Source organism: Acanthochromis polyacanthus, chromosome 14, assembly GCF_021347895.1.
Source record: "Acanthochromis polyacanthus isolate Apoly-LR-REF ecotype Palm Island chromosome 14, KAUST_Apoly_ChrSc, whole genome shotgun sequence".
NCBI classification, from domain to species: Eukaryota; Metazoa; Chordata; class Actinopteri; family Pomacentridae; genus Acanthochromis; species Acanthochromis polyacanthus.
The window spans coordinates 37114862-37129786 of NC_067126.1; the positions used below are offsets into that span (position 1 = coordinate 37114862).

Below are 14925 nucleotides of genomic sequence, written 5' to 3' on the forward strand. Positions count from 1 at the left end.
CCAACTTGTCTACCCAAATAAATCACTCTACCCCTCACATGCACACACACACACACACACACATGGACACACACAAACATACATACACACACAAGCCTATATACGCACCCATATCTCCATTAGACCTGCTCTGGATGCACACATATCTCCATTAAACCTTGACACTCATAGCCCAGTGACTACAGAGGACATTGAACAAAAAAAGATTTGAATTCTTTCTTCCCTGCTCCAAGATATGGAATCCAGCCTCGCTCACAGATTCCACATCTGATAAATGCACAATCAGGCTTGGTAACAGGTTGCTGTCAGTCCTTTGTTATGTACATTTATGCTCTCTTTCATTTACCAGTTTATTCAGTATATTGATTAAAAAACTACAATGATCCTGCAATGAATCCTGCATTTGTTTTAATAAGTAGCTTTGTTCATAGAGGGTAATACATTTTGTGGAAAAAAAACAACAGAAAATACATTATTGATGCAATAAGTTCATATGTGTGGTGCACGTCTTAGTGGCGTTTTTACACATAGATCAGATTGGTTTCTTTACAAGTACATGTCCAGTACTATCTGTTCTGTTAGATCTGTTTTGCTCTCCATCAACTCCTGAAGGAAATATCTGCTTCTAAATGCTTCACTGTGTTCATTAGCTTGTCGCCAACTTTGTCTGTGTGCAGCATGGTAGTGGCTACAGTTGTGCAGTGTACCACTGGTTTTTAAAGCTTGTTTTGTTGAAACACAGCTGCTTGCATTTTAAGACAATAAAAATTTAATCGGTCAGAATGATCTAAAGAGGGGCATTTTGGGGTCGTACACAAACAAATAAAACGAAGCAAAATGAGTTGAAAGATGTGCCAAAGCAATTGATCAAGGCAGGCACAGTGCTGATAAAAAGTATTCACCTCCTTTGGAAGTTCTCCCTTCTAATTGCTTTTAAACATTGGGTCTGAAGTCTCAGGTCTCGAGTTATTGCAATATAATGACAGCTGTATCGGTAAGGTCCAGTCAAAGGGCAAAGGTGAATGAGTACTCCTGACTTTATCTACACTACGATGACAATGCGACACTCCAAGTAGCTCTGTGAAAAGGTTATTGAAAAGCGTAAGTCACGGGATGAATACGAGAAAGTTTCCAAGTCACTGAATATCCCTGAGAGTACACTTAAATCCATCATTAGGAACTGGAAGGAATACGGCACATGTGTAAATCTGCTTAGAGCAGGCTGTCCTTAAAAAAAAAAATGAAGTGACTATGCAAGACAGAGAATAGTGAGGGAGGCCACCAAGACCCTTGCCCTGGTGTTTTATGGGAGAGTAGCAAAAGGAAAGCCACTTTTGAAAAAAAATAATTGAAAATCTGAAGTTAAATTCTGCAGAAGGTATGTGTGAGACATCAACTGGAGGAAGATCCTTTGCTCTGATGAGACCAGAATTGAGCGTTTGGGCCATCAAAATAGAAGCGATGCCTGGTGGCCATCAAACACTGCACATCTCCACTAGCACACCATCCTCACTGTGAAGCACGGTGGTGGCAACATCATGATGTGGGAAAGCTTGTTGGCAGCAGGCCCTGGAGGGCTTGTAAAGGTAGAGGGTAAAATAAATGCAGCCAAGTACTGGGGAATTGTGGAGGACAACCTGTTATAATCTGCAAAAGAACTGTGAGCAAGAAGAAGATTTGTTTCCCAGCAAGACAATGACCCGAAGCATAGAGACACCAGGATGAATTTTCTGGAGTGGATGAGTCAGAGCCATGGCCTCAATCCAATTTAAAATTTGTGACTGGATTTGAAAAGGGCCGTTCATTCACAACTCCCTTGCAACCTGGCGGAGCTTGAGCAGTTTTGTAAAGAGGAATGGGGTAAAACTGTGTCTAAATGTGCAAGGCTGACTGAAACCTGTGCTGTAATTCCAGTGAAAGAAATTACTAAATCCAGACTTGATGGGGTGAATACTTTAGCAATCATTTATTTTACACTTATATTTTTAATCAATTGGTATTCCTTTGTAGAAATCTGTTTTCACATTGACAGCATAGAGTCTTTTTTTGTAAATTCTTGCAAAATAAAAAGTCAAATTACACAGATTATGATTCAGTGTGTGAAAAGAATTAAAGGGGAAACCTTCTAAGGTGGGTAAATATTGATAGTTGCAGCTTTAATGAAAGAGTACCATAATCTGGTTCCTTTAATATGACTAGCATGTTATGTCAACCTGGATTCAATAAAAAACTGAACACAACCTTTATAAAAATGGATTGGCTGTTTTATTAGACTGCACAAGTTTTAGCTATGTCTGGCTAATGAATTGGCAACTGATTGTAAAATAAATATCACTGTTATATTAGCTCATACATTAATTTATATGACAATGTTAAATCTGCTCAATAGGCTGTGTAAACTACAGTAAAAATTTGTGATCAACCTTCCAAGAATGCGCTCTGAAGTGAGAATTTATCAAATGCAGGCAACAGGGTAAGTTAGAAGCTTCCCAACAAAAGCTAATGCCTTGGTGAGGTTTGTGAACCAACCAGCTGCCTATTACTAATGAAGCACTTTGAAGTGCTGCCAAGGCTGTGTGAGCTTTCAGAGACACAATACTGCACCCATCTGACTCTGAAAGAAACACGGGTGAAGCCAAAATACCCTAAAGCCACTCCAAGTGTGAAATACATCTTTCTTTATTTGAAATCATATCAAATGAATTAGACACTGGGGCCTAAACTAAAATCTAGTAGGCTTTTGGATGACATAATTAGGCTTCCCTTTCTTCCAGCACCTGGCTGGAACAGACACAAAACATCAGCTGGAGAGTCCATTTGCCAAACTCCTCTGATGTAAGCCTGCAGCGAAGAGATCTGCTGCATCACTTACTGGCCCGTCACTAACAACCGTATCCAAGCAGTAAAATATGTGGAGGCATGTGACTGTACACAAGTTCAGATTCACATGAAACATCAACGAAAGTATGGAAAAGCAATACAACATGATATTCTCTTAACTGTGATACCAAACCATATGGCTGTGTTAGATTCAGTGCATATACCACTGTGCGTACCGTTGCAAGTTTTTCCATTATACGTTCCACAGACCCAGTCGTGGCACTCGCAGCGGGGCCCGTAGAACTTCCCGGGGTCCGTGGCCTCACAAATGCAGATGCCACAGTCGCATTTGCCCCTCCCGCTGCAGATCTTGCCATCCGGTGTCCGGCAGCGACGCAGGGACGACTCCGTGGACAGCTTGCATGCACCACCCACCTGGCTGGGAAGAAGATAGAAGGTCAGTTGTTCTGCAGCTCTGGAAACTTCTGGGGTCAAAGATTAAGTGTGCTGCCACCTGTGTCTACTGTATTTGAAATACAAAATGCCACATCTGAGTTAAAATACCAGTGCTCAGATATGACAGCAACATCCGCCTTCAAAAATCCAAAAGGACTCATTCAAGCTGTTTGCAGTCAGAGCTGTGTGTGTGTGTGTGTGTTTGGTGGTATAGCAGGAATAAACACATACAGCAAACCCAATTATTTTTCTCCCCCTGTGAACATTTAGCTGAAAGGTGAAGCTAATTTCATTTCTAGTTTTTTTTTTTAAATTTTCTGTCACCAGTTCACATACAAATCTGACGACAACATTACATTGAATTTCAGCTTCCCTTCAAGTTGAGGGAATTCCACTGCAATATCGTTGAAGAAACAAAGTCATAGATAAAGAATAGTGGAAAGAATGTTACCCCTCAGAGTAACAAAAGCAACAAGAAGCACTGGAAGCACACACACTAACACGCATAAAAAGTTCCAGCTAATCAAATCACTCAGAAACAAATTCACCTTTCATGGAGCGCACCCTTGCAGCTGTTGCAGTGTTTCATTTTTAAGCCATAGGGTCTCTCTCTCAGTGAGGTTTGTTTCATTTGGATGCTGTCTGACATTCTTTTTCTATTCCTGCCCTCTCTCTTTATACTGGCCAGCTGTCTAGTTTTGGAAAAGCAGACACTTTTCAAACAATCAACAGCTGAAATGTTCCTGACACTCCTATCAAAATAAAATACAGAATGTGTGTGTTCCATGTGTCGAGAGGAGGTCATACAAGCTCCATTTCACACAGGCTTCGAGCAGCAGTGACCTTTTTAAGCCCGACCAAACTCCTCTGCCAAGCAGGACACTTGAAGTGTATCTGATAATCAGGATGAGCCGGAGTCTTTTACCGTGAGAACATGACATTCAGTTGACTTCCTGTAGTCAAGTATGACTTTTGGCTATCTTACTCTGCTTTGGTCTGAGCTGATCCTCATCAGCATTGTTACATCTGTTTTGCTGGATTCCTGCGATCAGTGTTCTTTGGTGTTTGGAATAACTCCTTTGATTTAGCGTTAGCAACATGGAAATTTGGCATGATGGCTAATGCAATCCAGAAGATGGCAAATAAGGCAGCAATGGGGAGAACATTTATATTCCGGGCTTCTCTATCTCACTTATTCTCTCAACCTGGATGCAGAGAGCGTGGCAGTCTATTATTCTCCATTAGAAACCTGGAATCTCCTGTGGCTTTGTTTAACAGCTGCTGCCTTATGCCGACCGCTAGAAGCCGATGAAATTCCAACGCAGAGAACAAATTCACATTTTTGGTCCCATTTTCAGCTGAATTTAAATGGTTATGTTCCACATGCACGACTGAAGAAAGACATTGGATCGGATCACTTTCATCCTCATGTTTCAAACTAATTCGCCAGTTAAAGTAAAGATGAGACTGAACCAGATCTTCATTTGCTTTTTGCTTAATTTCCTGCCGATTGTGTTTCAGCACTTGAATATCTAGTCTCAAGATGCTATTTGCTGAAGGTCAGCAACATAATCCACCTGTCAGGACATAAGTGAAGGTCCCAGAGCTCTGTCAAAAGCATTAGAACCCACTGACAACATTTCTTCAAACTGCTGTCCATTAAGACATCTTTGTCTGTGGTGCTGGTAATGTAAATAAGCAGTTTGTGCTCACTATTGGTCAAACTGAGATGCCTACTTACTCCACATATAGGGGATAAAAACAATGACACACTTAGCTGAGTCACTACATACAAACAACAGACATCCCTTTACTTCCAGGACAGCGCAACACAGTATTTTTTTCTGCTAATCAGTTGAAAAAGAACAAAACTATTCTAGTTTGTGCCTACCCTGTGTGTGATCCGGCTCTATGCTAGGCAGGCCTGAATATAAAGTTCATTTATGAGAAAGCATGTTGGTTAAAAAGAATAAAGCTAATGTAGTGTTGCCTTAGTTTGTGCGAGCGAAACATTACATGAATATTTCACAGCACTCCTTATCCATACTCACAGAGCTGAGGTTACATAGCATACCTTCATTACTCAGTGTTTCACACCTTGGATTTTTCGCACCTCTAGGTCAGTATGAAGACATAACTGGCAAACAAACAAGGCAGGGATTATTTGGATGAGCGTAAGAAAAACACAGGAAACTATATTCTTCAGGATTTCCAGGAGCTGTTGCTTGCTGCAAAGCATGTGTGGGTTTGTCTTCTGTGTTCAATAAATACAGTATGCATGGTACAGTAAGACATATGCAGTATAATCACTACACGGGCACGGTGCACCTGCTCGGAGTAAACACGCCCACTGCAGCTGAGTTAACTTTAAACCATACGGCAAAATGTACAGTTCTGCTAACTGTAAAAGGGGCATGGTATAAAAAAGAAGCCAAATTCAACGACTGCATTCATGATGCTCATTCAGTTGTTATACTTGATTCCAAATAAGCGTGAAATTTTCAAAAGAAATGAAGGTGGCTTAAGGTCAAAATTTCTGATTTTATAATAAAAAGGGAAAAAACAAGCAATCTACGGTACAAAAGATTAATAACTGTGTAAACTTTTTGGGGATTTCCTACTTATTCTAATCTTCTCTGCAGCTGCACATTATAGCTGTTGTAGAATATCATGAAATACAAAACTCTTGCTCTAATCAAGATGTCACTAATGCTTCTTTTTGCACTAAACTTATGACCACGAAAGTTGTCATAACATTGTTCCAGTGCAACATGTCAGCTGAGATGAGAAGAAAAAGCAAAGAGAAAGTTTCACTGCGATGTTAAATAATAAAACCAGAGAAGCCGACATTTCCTCTCTGGTTTCTCGTGCAGCATTCTGACAGTTTGCAAGTAAAGCAGCATAAGAAAAAAGCACAGGAAACTATTAGTGCAAACTAAATGCATAGACTTTCCTAAACTTTCCCACGTCGTACCCTCCAAATGTTGTCTTTGTCAGCAAAACTCTGCGCCTCCCTCTTCCTTCTTGCTCTCCAGACTACCCCAAAATAAACAAGAAAAAACAAAGCTGTGTGGAAACTCACCTCACCGACTGTAACAAAGTGTCCTCAACGGCAGAGAGCAGGATCAGAAACAACGGCACTAACATGGACTGTACCAAAATCTCAGTGTGCATGTTTAAATCCCACAGAAACCTGAAGTAAAGTAGCTTGAAGGAATTTCCCCAAAATCTTGCTCTCCTTAAACAGACAGGACGGGACGAGAGAGTGAGAGGGGGAAAGAAAAGGAGAGAAGGAGAGAAAGAGCAGCAGGCTGGCCTGAACTGGCTCGATCCCTTCAGAGGCCAACAGTCCTCTCCATACAAGTGCCTTTGATTAGTCCTGACTCTCAGACACAGTCCTGGGCAGGAGCTGGAATGGGGAAACCTGCCAAAAACCAAAAGTTAAGTCACCAGTTTGAGATGTAATTAGAAGCAGACTGTTTTTCTAAATTTTAGTTTCACTTTTTTCCCCTTCCTATTCCAGATGATCGTTCTATGTTTCGGCCCTTTTCTTTCTAGCTTTTCTTTGGATGTTGTTAATGATAAGTGAGATGCACAGTTAATACCCACCCATTATTCCTGAAAGACGTTTCGACATGACAAAAGGGAAAAGTACAGATGTGAATAATGAAATTAAGAATGGCTGAATCCCACTGAGATGCTCTGGGTTCAGGGTCCTGGTCATTGTCACACAGATAGGGTCTACTGGAACATATGGACACAATAAAACAATGTTGTTATTAGTCACACTTGCTTTTCCTACTATGAGAAAAATACCATTGCTTGCTATTCAACAAAAACAATTGCAAGATTAAATTTTACTTAAAGCGCATTAAGAACATTGGAAGCACATTTTCTAGTCGCATGTGACCAAGATACTTTTATCCAATTCAGAAGGGGTCTAGCATGTTTGGTGTGATATTAGCCAGGACTACGACAGTGACTGGATGGACCCAAGAGTGAAGCACAGAGGCGGAAATGAGCTGCATTAATGCAAAAGTTGTTCAGGAGATGACATTCACAGATGACAAAATAAATGACTGCGGTTATACCAAAACACTGACAGTCTCCAGAGGTCAGCAAAAGAGGAATATTCCAGTATGATAATGATCCAAAACACACTGCCAAAATCACACAAGCGTTTCTGAAGAAGAAAAACTGTGACCGGACCAAGTATGTCAGCTGACTTTAAATCAATAGAATACCTTTGAGTTATGGGAATAACAATCCCTCAAGCAAACAGCAGCGGAAATAATTTCAAAAATAAATTAAAAATAAAGATGGACATAGAGAGTATTTAAAAATAAAAGATTTAAATTATAGTATTGAAAGATGTACTGACATTTTTTTGGCATCAGGTTTCAACACACATGCCTGCATTTTTACTATAACAGATCTAGGTGATAGTTTTTTTATTTTTACATAACAACTAATATTGTGCGGTTCATATTAGAAGGGGGCGATTACTTTAAGGATTACTTTAAGGTGATCCAATTTCAATTAATTACTTGAAAATTAAGTTATATTGTGGTATCCATGCTGTTGTTGTATACTTTCTAACATTTACAGGAGCTGCATCCTTGCAAGCACTTACCTCCCTGTGTTAAGATATAATGTTTTCATCTCTCTGAGTTTTTTATTAAATCTATTTTTATTGTCCTTTCTGGTAAAGGGGAGTTTTTCCCCCCTTCCTACTGTCACCAAGCACATGCTCAAAGGGAATCCAAACGGAATTTTGGATTTGTAGAGTACTCTGTTTAAAATGAGTAAGGTCTTCACCTTAATATTTGAACTGCTATGAGATAACGTGTTGAAAATTGAAATTAAAATGTGAATGAATCACCTCCCATTGCAGAATATTTTATGTTTCTCATGTTATTGAGTCCATCAATGAGCACACACAATAAAACCATTCACTATAAATAGTGTCTTGACCCCGATGTCTACGACTAAACTGGACTTTTTATCACTGCACAGAGGCTATCAATGTTGTTCTACAGAACTGGTTTGTTTTACTGGTCAGGGCAAATAAAATGCTTTAACTGTCAACATTCCGCTTTAAATAGTCATCATTGAGCATATGTCTCTATTACTTTTCCACAACTAATTTCCATAAAATGCCAATATTATTTTCTCCCTGTATTAAACATTATATGGATCCTTGTATTTTCTATGTACCATGAGTCATAGCTCACAGCAAGCAGCAGGATTAAGTGAGGGTTGCATTTTTCAACTCTGATCTGAGTTGACCTGTCAAAGACATGCATAATTAGATCTGTCAAAGTTAAATAAGAGCAGAAATGACTGAATGAAGGAATGAATGAATCAATGAATCAGTGAATCAGTGAATGAATGAACAAAAATAGAACTGCTAGATTATAACTCAGGGAGTCCTCTGCTAAAATGATCAATTTCAAGTGTGAACAATCGAAGCAAAACAAACATTTGGGAGACTGTTGTGATGCAGCAACATGAGGGAGCTTAGACTGTCACCATGGAAAGGACTGCGCGCCTCCGCTGCATGCGCTGGTGCCGTGGATGTGATTGGAAACCTGCGCGCTCCCGCAAAAAAAAAAAAAAAAAAATCCCACACGAGCATCACCAACAGACCCGGAAAAAAACCCCAGCTGATCAGCTGATGTCATGGACAGGGCTAGACACGGCAGATAAGGGAACCCCTGCTCTCGTAAGTGATTCCGTCTGTTTTCTTCATGTGCTCGTCGTGCACGGACCTGGACGTCCAGCTGTTGTGCGTTTTCGGGCTCGCCGTAGCCGCACCGCTAGCTTGTCGGCTCTCCAGGAAGTGGAGGAAAATCTCATCCTCCCGACTAGGCCCTGGCGAAATACAACCGTGTGTTTAATGGTTTGATGCAAGGCAAGGTTGTCACGTTTCGTACTAGCTCCGTTTAGCACCTGTAGCTGTCTTTATTTTGTAAACGTACCGCCTCTACCTTGTTTTTGTAGCTAGTCACAGCAGGACTAGCTCCCATTGGTTTCCATAGTAACCTTGGCTCTCCCAGTGTCATTCATTCATTCATTCATTCGTATGGATAATATGCGTTCGTTGTTTGACATCCAGGGATGTGACAGCCATTTTACACGACGTGGGATCCCTCATATGCCACAGCAACGTGTCGTGTGTTGTTAAGGAGGGTAAGCAGTTTACCAAAAAGGCTTTTGGATTCTCACGTTTGTCCACGGAAGCCCTGCAGGCCCTAGTCAGTCAGCAGTAGGACCTCCAAATGGCCTGTCATAGCTCATCCAGATGTTGTTGTCCCACAGAATTATCAAGCTGTATTGGACATTTGTCAAAGTTATAAAAACAGAAATTTGTACAATTAATTTCTTTGCAATTTACTGGCAGCACTGACAGCTGAATTATAATCTAGTGATCTGGAAAACAGAATAGGACAAGTGGATGAATATATAATTGAGAGACTTTTGAAGTCCACGGGATATATCTTGCATACATTTTTATTAAAAATAAACAAAAATGTGTTTTTACAAATTCCGTAGTTATTTATTATGGAAACAATCACTTATTAATAAAAAATGACTGGATATCACTAAAATGTGAACTACATAACTGTCCGGATTTAATAACAACCACCTTCTAATGAGCTAAACAATAATAAAATTAGCTGATTCAGAAATAGTTTTAAGTTGAGGTAGTCATAACAGATGTTTGTTTTTTGGCAATATATCAAATTTTATATGGAAAGTAACGAATTGTGTCACTTTCAACTTTCAAGTTCCCCGTTCCAAAAACACCTCTCCAGGAAGTGTGTTAATTCCAGATCACATGACCTGCTCCACATGATGTCATTTCCTCCTGAAGAAAAGAGTGGCCAGACTCCAAGGCTTTCTGACTTATTTAATATAAAGTAGTGTGTGAGTAAAGTGTCAACAGGTTTACTACAATATATTTGTGAATAGCTGTCAATTTCAATTTGACTCTATTATGTATATAATATTTTAGAAGAATCTTTGTCTAAAAATGCCATGTGGTGTTTGATTGTAGGCGGTCTTGTTGATTTTAGTCGTGAAAACAGCAAAAATGTCAACTATGATATCTGTCAACTATGTTACAAAAGTCCCGCAATTATATATTGACCCTAGTGTCAACATGCAGCGGTGAAAATAGTATTCTAAGATGCAGATGAACCAGCATTATCACACTAAAAATTGAAAGATATTCATGTCTTTTCATTATATGTTACATAGTCTGCTGTGAGTTTACCAACAAACAGTGCATGAGTTCAATTTCAACATACAAATGGGTGACAAATTACAGGAAAAACCTGAACCTTGACCCCTACAGTGAGGGGATCTGGTGGCTCAAATCAACACAAACTTGCCCTGAGTGATCACCTTCATCCTATGATTAAACACTTCTATTCTGAGGGAGGTAGTCCATTCCAGCATGACAGTACCCCCATCCATTGGGCACAAGGGGTCACTGAATGATGAGTTTGAAAATTGCCCAGATCGTATGCTATGGGTTCACAGTCTCCAGATCAACAACCCAACTAAACACCTACGGGAGATTTTAGACCAACATGTTGCACATTGCTGTCCGCCACCATCATCAAAACACCAAATGAGAAAATATCTCTTGGAAGAATGGTGTTCCATCCATCCAGTAGAGTGCTGGACATGTGTAGAATCAACTTTGAACAGTTCCTGTTGTTTTTTTCCTTTAATTTGTCACCTGTCTGTGTCTCCAGGTATATGTATGATAACTTAGAGTTAGACTTTTCAAATTTGTTTTGCTTTAAAGTGCCTCTAATCAGTATTTTCATATCAGCAAATGGTGAAATGATTGTGTAACGTGGAAGGAGCGACTACACATTTACCATCTGATTCTGCAGTGTCATCCCTTTGAGTGCCTTTCAACTCTTTGTTTGGCTTTTAAAACTGACCACCTTATTTTATTTTACTGTTCACACTCACCTGCTTTCATCCATTTTATTGTAAGTAAACCCACACTACCAGCCCAGCACTGAATGGCAGACAAAGTTCACCCTAAACACAAAATTGTGTGTATATATTTCGCAGTCAAGTCATCATTCTTTATAATACATGATTAAAATAACTGGAGTTGAACCTAAAATGCTTTCCAATTGAGATATAAGATTAACATTATAAATTTACCTGTCCAGTTGAAATGTTAAGATGAAGACCTTACAAGGTGATGAAAAGAAACCCAATGGTTTCCTCTGGCGAGCACTTAATGAGAGTAGAAAGGAAAAACTTCCTTTTCGCAGGAAATGATCTCCAGCAGAGTCAGGCTCAGGAAGGACAGCAAGAGAGAGAAAAGATGAGCAATTAAAACACAGAGCAATAAACCCTGGGCAGGTTGGTGAGTTCAGAAATGTTTAGCTCTGTGGCCAAAGATATCTTGGTCAATCTATAACTGGGGGACATTTGAAGTCCATGGGATAGATCTTCCATATATCAAACTCCAAGGCTTTCTGAGGTATTTAATATAAAGTAGTGTGTGAGTCAACAGGTTTACTGCAATATCTTTCTAAATACATTTCAATTTCAATTTTACTCAATTGTATAAATAATATTTAGAAGAATGTTTCTGTAAAAATGTCATGTGGTGTTTGGTTACAGGCGGCCATGTTGATTTTAGGCCTGAAAACAGCAAAAATGTCAACTATGACACAAAAAGTCCCACAATTATATATTGACCTAATAACTTTTTGTAGAGGCATATAAATGGAAGGACGGAGTGAAAAATAGTGGTGACTTCCCAGCTTCTACATTAAGCAGACACTGAGCAGTATTTCTGTTATTTAAAGTGTGTTTCAGTCTGCACTGTGATGGTCTCTAAGAAAAATCAGTAACCCATAAAAAACAACAACAACTCCAAATGTTTCCTTTGTTTTAGTGCAAAAAGGTACATTCTGAAAATGTTCACATTGAAGGAATTATCTTTTACAAAACACCATGAACAACCTGAAATTTCTTAAGAAAAATAAATTATTTATAATTAAATTTATTTGAATAATATTTGAGACCAAAACTCCTCTCTCAGTTATGGTAAAGAACTCAGTAACTTTGCGAATGCTCTGCCTGCCCACATCTAGCAAACTTTTTCTTGTCTGTAATGAAAAAAGATACCGCCACAGTGCACTCAGGAATAAAACTTGAACAAAGAAAGTTTGCATACTCGAGCAAATACTCACAGTTACAATTAATCTGCCCAGAGATCGCATCCTGCCCGTGAGGAACATGTCCTTTCTCCAAATGGGAAAGTAATTGCAGTCTTTGCCACCTATACTCCCACATAATAGCACTTAGACACTGTAATTTTGTTTTCACTCTTCCTCACATCTCCATCTGCATATGTTAAGTGTAGCAATTACAGTGGGAAATTGCTTCTAACTACATGGGGTTTATGGGATGGACAGTTTCTTTTCTCGGTAGGAGCAGTGTTGATACAGATATATTGTTCTGTCTGTTGGATTTTTTTTTTAATTTATAAGGTGTGTAAAGTGTTTGTACCTTTCAAACTTTAAAGGAAAACTTCTTACTGTTGAATTTTAGTCAGTTCAAGGCAATGGAGGGTCAAATTTTCGTCAATTAGTCCGTTTATTTGCATGATCATTCATTGTAGCTTGTTTTTTTTAGTTTTAATGAATTTAACTTGCACATGTCTTTGATAGGAATATAAACATTGAAACATCCGTGTCCATGTGCTTGTGATGTGACACATTTCATATGGGCTTCAGGACATTTGCAGAGACATTTGCTAATCGCATCTATTGCTCAGTCTCATCTTTCCTGTGCTATACTTATGCCTCCAATTACATTAATCTTGATAAATTGCCTCATCCAAATTTTAACAGACACAAATGCATTCTACCAAAGTAAAAAAGAGGCTTTAGCTGTGTTTTTGTGGAATTAAAGAGCTGTTGTTTCTGGAAAAGGACATTTTCAAATGTGCTGTGAACATGTCACTGTGGTATTAGAGATGACAGGTCTGAATATTTTATCAGAGTTGCTGCAGGTAAGAAAGAAAATGTGTTTTTCCTGTGGTGAACTGAGTTGATTGCATAGATCTGTGCTGAAGTTGCGCCTACACACACATGTGAATATGTTTTCTCACCCCTCTTTAATGCTCTTGTGACTGCTACCATTCACTGATTGCTGCCGCAGGACCTCCAGGCCTTTAGGACATTCTCCTTTTTGCACCTCTAGTCTCTTTCTCTGGTTGGTTTCTCCACCCCTCTGTGACCTGGGGATGAACGCACCAATGAGGAGCCTCACAGTGAGTCCGCTGGTCCCTCTTCCACCCCCATCACCTTCCTCCACAACACCTCAGTCACTCACTCACGGAGTGTGTCGCATATATGCCTTGATGTCAGACGTGGTGGGCATTCCTGTCTCTATGAGCGTACTGTAGATGTGGGTAGTGTACTGTACACCATATAAGCCATGATGTTGACTAACTGTTGTGTGTTATTTACAGGGTATGCCTGATCGCATGTTATGTGCAGTGCTGGAGCAATTTCAGCTTTACTTTTCCCTTTGGTATGTGCGCTTTGTCTCCATTCAGAGTGTCATTTCTTCTTGTGTTCTTATGTTGAAACGGCCTGTACAGTTTTCTTTTTCCTGCGTGCTCACATTCACACACACACACACACAAACACGAGCATCGAACACGCACAGGTAAAACAGCATATTTCTACTGGATCCCGTTGTTGGATATGACGAAGATCATGTATGATCTTTTGAAATGGTAAGTTACTGGAGCTGTTCCAGTGTGAATACGCTCGTTCTATGTTCCATGTGTGCTACGTTGTGTATCACGGTGGCCATTCAACAGTGCGGCACATTTAATTTTCTAGCATACACCTCTGCTCTGGCAATTCAAGTCAGGGAAGTTTACCTCATGGAATACACATCAGCTCGATTCTACTTTTAATTAAATCCAGAAGCCACTATTGATACACAGCTTTTAAAATACTAGAACGGTAGATTTACATATTGGTTAAGCTAAGCTCTGTGCATTTATTCAGTTCTTTAATAAGTGCAGTAATATATTTGAAGTCAGTTGCTGTTAATGTGGCCATTTATGGCAAGCCAAGTGCCGTGCCTCTGAGCTGCATTAAGTATGCATTACATCATTAAATTAATTTATACAGATCATAAACCACCATGATTGGAGTTAACAAAAGTTGTACTGCCACTGCCCAGACTTGGATGCAGCCAGAGTGTTCCCCTGTTCCTCTTTTAGCTTTGGTCACTGTGTGGTTCGCCTTCCCTCTCTCTGTCAGATCCACTCTCTGTATAGCACGGCGAGCCCCAGCATGCTGAAGAGGAAACAGAGCTCCCGGGTCGAGGCCCAGCCCATGACCGACTTTGGGCCTGATGAGACGCTCGCAGACAGCGCTGACATCTTCTGGATAAACAAACCAGTGAGTGTACTAGCATGTGTGTCTGGGCCGACTAATGTGGTGGTTAGCGGTTGAGGCTTCGGGCTACTTGAGTGGGAAGGTCAGAGGTTCAAGCTCCAGCACCGCCAAGCTGCTTCAGGGAAGTCTTAGTGTGGCTCACTCTGCTCCGACCCCGGCTTCCTGGGATATACATACTTCC

The 14925-nt window shown here is 39.9% G+C and overlaps 2 protein-coding genes across 8 annotated transcripts in view; one reads left to right on the forward strand and one right to left on the reverse strand.

The window, feature by feature from the left end:
* The window catches only part of itgbl1 (integrin, beta-like 1), a 46163-nt gene extending 39211 nt beyond the window's left edge, over positions 1-6952 (reverse strand). Inside the window, exons 1-2 of one of the 2 annotated variants that reach the window (XR_007946283.1) lie at positions 6359-6952; positions 3057-3259 (exon numbers count right to left, since the gene is read on the reverse strand). Coding sequence is in view for 1 of the 2 variants with exons in the window: in XM_022203241.2 (XP_022058933.1) it covers positions 3057-3259; positions 6359-6450 (295 nt within the window). In the remaining variant the exon portion in view is untranslated. The remainder of the gene's footprint in view (positions 1-3056; positions 3260-6358) is intronic. The other variant, XM_022203241.2, reaches the window with a different exon arrangement.
* A 1915-nt stretch (positions 6953-8867) lies between these two features.
* The window catches only part of nalcn (sodium leak channel, non-selective), a 79807-nt gene continuing 73749 nt past the window's right edge, over positions 8868-14925 (forward strand). The window contains exons 1-3 of one of the 6 annotated variants that reach the window (XM_022203235.2): positions 8868-9001; positions 13486-13597; positions 14607-14747. In XM_022203235.2, coding sequence (XP_022058927.1) covers positions 13571-13597; positions 14607-14747 — 168 coding nt within the window. In that variant the 5' untranslated portion in view covers positions 8868-9001; positions 13486-13570. The other 5 variants (XM_022203238.2, XM_051959180.1, XM_051959181.1 and 2 more) reach the window with 5 other exon arrangements.